The sequence below is a fragment of the Frankliniella occidentalis genome, unplaced genomic scaffold (assembly GCF_000697945.3).
Source record: "Frankliniella occidentalis isolate FOCC.00 unplaced genomic scaffold, Focc_3.1 Scaffold490, whole genome shotgun sequence".
NCBI lineage: Eukaryota > Metazoa > Arthropoda > Insecta > Thysanoptera > Thripidae > Frankliniella > Frankliniella occidentalis.
Genome location: NW_026267608.1, coordinates 88,528 through 92,177, shown reverse-complemented (window position 1 = coordinate 92,177; position 3,650 = coordinate 88,528). Strand labels below are relative to the sequence as shown.

The window sequence follows — 3,650 nt, the reverse complement described above, 5'->3', positions numbered from 1 at the left end:
CCCCCCCCTCCATTCCATTCCTTGTTTACGTCGAGCAATGTGTTGACGGCGGCGCGTTAATCATACGCCCAGTGAGCGCCTAACTGTAAGGAAGGGTCAGGCAGTCATCACTTAAGGTCAACTAATTTGCGACCGCTTAACAGGAAAGAACAGCTTTCAGCTGGCGAAGCCCCGTGGATATGGGGGGTAGGGTAAGTCCGTGGACTTTGAGAGCGGCACCGCGCCCCGCCCCGGGTACCCCGCGGGTACCCGAGAGGGATAACGACGTCGTTCCGCCGGGGCAATACCAGCAACGCTCATTAACATACAAAGAAAGGACTATGTCCATGAACTTTATCGGTGATGTCTTTACTTTGCTGCCGGAAAAATGCACTTTATGCACCCAAATGCACATTCATGAACCTTAACTTGGAAAGTTTCAGTTTTAAAATGGGGACTGTCTAAAAACCAATAAAAACCGAGCAGACAGTTTGTCGTCTTACCGTAGTTGGACAAACTGGTATTGAATTGACATCTAAGATATAGCGCAGTATTTTGCTCAAACGAGCCGTTCTGATGTTGTAACCAGACCAAAATCGTCTGACTGTTTTCGCCATCTGGCGTCCAGTTGGACCCTTCGATAACAGCGCCGGGCCGCCGGAGCCGGAGAGCGCCACATTTGAAACGAGCGCTCCTCGCTGGCCAATCACGAGTGCGCGCTGCGGCCCGTCGACCAATCAAAGAGGTGCCGAGTGGTGTGACGGTGGTGCTCGGTACTTCCAGCGCCGCGCCCATTGGTCCAAACTATTTTCGGCCCGCAGCGTTAAAAAATGCCATTTAAGTGTCAAGAACTGATCAACAAATGAAGGAATCCAAAATTTTGAGAGATTATAATGAAATTCCGATAACTCAGCGAAAAAGTTCGTAGTTTGCGTAATTGTGGGCCACCGGGCAGCTCGACGCGCGTCACAGTGGGGGGCTGGGGCCCGACGGGTCGGCTCTGTACAGTAGGCCTCCCTCCCGAGCGCCACTCAACCCACACGCTAGCCAATATAAGTCCCCGACTCCCTGGTTGGCGTTTGAGTGCAGCTCAGCTGTTGTGTGGTGTAGTACCTTGCGTGAAGGTGTTCGCCGTCCATTCGGAATTTGGAGCTCGTGGCATGCTCGCGAAAGATCTCTCCACCGCGCTCAGTGAACGTTCAGTGCCTATCATGGAAAGCAATAGGTGAGTTCGCGAGACCGGTGCGAGCGCCCAGTGCAAAGTGAAATTGTGGTTAGGTTGTGAATCATCAAGAACTGTCAGTGAATGTGCCCACACCCACCAAGGAAGACAAGCCGAGGATATGTTTAGTGCCTTCCCTTGAATTTTCTTACGACCGAGTGTCTTCAATGCGTGCCTCGCTATAGCGGAACCTTTCATGAGTGTTAAACAGTTAAAGACTTCAATCGATGGGTCTTCTTAACCCTGAAAAGTGAAAATCAGAGCCGGTTCTACCTGCCATATTTGGGGTGTAAAGGGAGAGTTTGAGTACGGCTCTTTAGAGTTTGTTACGTGTTTTTCCCTTGCTACTCGCAGCATCATTCCGGAGCTAACTTGACCATTTGTGTGGGTCTAGACACTAGGACGGGGTGGGCTGGGCAGGGCTGGGCAGGGCAAGGGGGCGAGGGAGGAGGGAGGGTGATGTAATGTGCCGCGCCGCTCAAGGCCTGATGTGAAAAGTATGTCATTCCAAAAGTCGGGTCCATTCGGGCGGTTGCCAGGTTGAAAATGTCGATCTAGGCCTTTAAATGATTAGAGGCACAAGCCCCTAGACCAGTATTTTATTGCTCTCAAATGGATAAAACTCTGTGGAATGTTTATGTCTGTGGAATGTCCCTAGGTAACTCTCCCGTATGTTACTCTTTTGGATGAAAGGATTAATACATTATTTGTAGGTGGGAATGTAAAATACAAAAAGAATTCAATTTATATTGAGTTTGGTTCCCCAAAAAATGGGGAAATAGTTGGTGGAAAAAGTGCCATTATTTTATGACTAGATTCTAACAAGTTTGTATGTTTGATTGCAGGAGCTGTCTCCGTAGAGCACGCGACGAGGCCGAATTCTCAAACCAGAGCATCTTTTCCTCCATGGAAAAGTTTGTGAATGCTGTTCAGGATATGGACGAGACTATATTGGTTCCATGCCGTCTTATGGATTTGAAAGTAGGAGATGCCACAGACTCCGTTCCATCTCCACCTGAGCCCAAGATCCAATTCAAGCCTGGCATGAAAGCTACACGTCGAGTTGAGGGCTTCAGAGACACCATGGCATCAGCTGACTTGTACAATCTGTACACTTTGGTGAACACAGTGAAGAATGAGCTTCAGTGGGGAATGAGGGAACACTGTCCTGTTGATGAAGGAATTGACAGCCCGACTATCACTCCAGTGTCTTCTACTACTCACATCAAAGGTCACCAAAGGAGACCTTCAAATGTTTCTGTGTCATCCACCAACTCCTCATCAATCAGTGACGCAGACTCTGACACTGGAAATGAAAATGACTCTGGATTTGATGGGGAGGCTTCTCCTAAACCAGAGTGTACCCAGCAGGTTGCCCAGAACTTCCGGCGGCACCTTCATGGACTTTATCGCTCTCTAGAACAAATGACAGAAGCAGCAACGTACCTAACTGCAAGATATCAGAAGGATGTCGGTGATGCTGTTTGACGAACAGTTTTCATCTCTTATCTTGATTGCCATTTGCATCAAGCCCTTGTGATATTCATAACTGTTATTGTCAGTTTTCAACCTGTCTTTATCTCATGTTTTATCATTTGTTGGCAATGTCGGTTTCTGGGAGCAGATTGAACAACCAGAAGGGAGGTGTTTAGAACAACAATTTAGGAAGTAAGTGCGTGTATGTGAGATCTGCATGTGTGAATTTTTAAGCATTTTTTACTTGTGAGCTTGCGATCTTTGTGCTTTTACCATGGTACTTGTTTTCATGTGCTCAAATACCTCTATGGCTTAAGTAATCATGTTGAAGTACTTAGTTACCTTCAAGGAATGTGGTTAGTATAAAAGCTGCCCTGCAGGTCGGAAGTGCAGCTTTTATTTGAGTTCCTGTTGAAGCTTTCTTCCATAATTAAATTGTTTCTATTCCATATTGCAAAGAGAAAAAAAAACAACACTTTTTCTAATTGTCATGAAGTTCCAATTTAGATACTGTTTTTACAATGAGTTTTGTCATGTACGTACTATAAGCATATTTTTGTAAGAGCTGCTCAATTTCTATGATTTGAGTGTCAGTATGTGTAGAAAAGAATATTTCATTGTTGGCACATAGTTACCATCCTTGAAAGTATGTCCGCACCTCAACAAAAATTTCTTCATGTTAACTTGGTCAATCGACTTCTGGCTGACTTTTGGTCTTTATTCTAGAGGAGTGTGTCATAGGCTTCCATTATGTACATCACCAACTGTTGACGTGAGATGGTCTCATGAATATTCTTGTATTCATGCTTGTATCAAAAATATTTATCCTGAGCTGCAGCTCTGCATGTTAAAGTTCTGTCTTTTTCAAATTAGAGACATGTCTTCTGGAGCTAAAAGTTGTGCAGTATTGTACATTTATTTTAGTAATTTATTAAGCAATTTTTATCTCCAGGACAGAGGGTTTTAATATTGA

General features: G+C 45.3%; 1 protein-coding gene across 1 annotated transcript; it reads left to right on the top strand.

Annotated features, from left to right (window-relative positions):
- Window positions 1–1,036: 1,036 nt before the first annotated feature.
- LOC113209058 (mid1-interacting protein 1-B) lies at window positions 1,037–3,512 on the top strand. The gene is made up of 2 exons (XM_026426398.2): window positions 1,037–1,204; window positions 2,047–3,512. Exons 1-2 carry the CDS (start codon window positions 1,140–1,142, stop codon window positions 2,687–2,689), a joined length of 708 nt encoding a protein of 235 aa, XP_026282183.1. The 5' UTR covers window positions 1,037–1,139; the 3' UTR covers window positions 2,690–3,512.
- Window positions 3,513–3,650: the final 138 nt, after the last annotated feature.

Coding starts and splice junctions, on each gene's coding strand:
- LOC113209058 (XM_026426398.2), top strand. CDS start 1,140: ATGCTCGCGAAAGATCTCTCCACCGCGCTCAGTGAACGTTCAGTGCCT. Junction 1,205..2,046: donor CCTATCATGGAAAGCAATAG/GTGAGTTCGCGA, acceptor GTTTGATTGCAG/GAGCTGTCTCCGTAGAGCAC.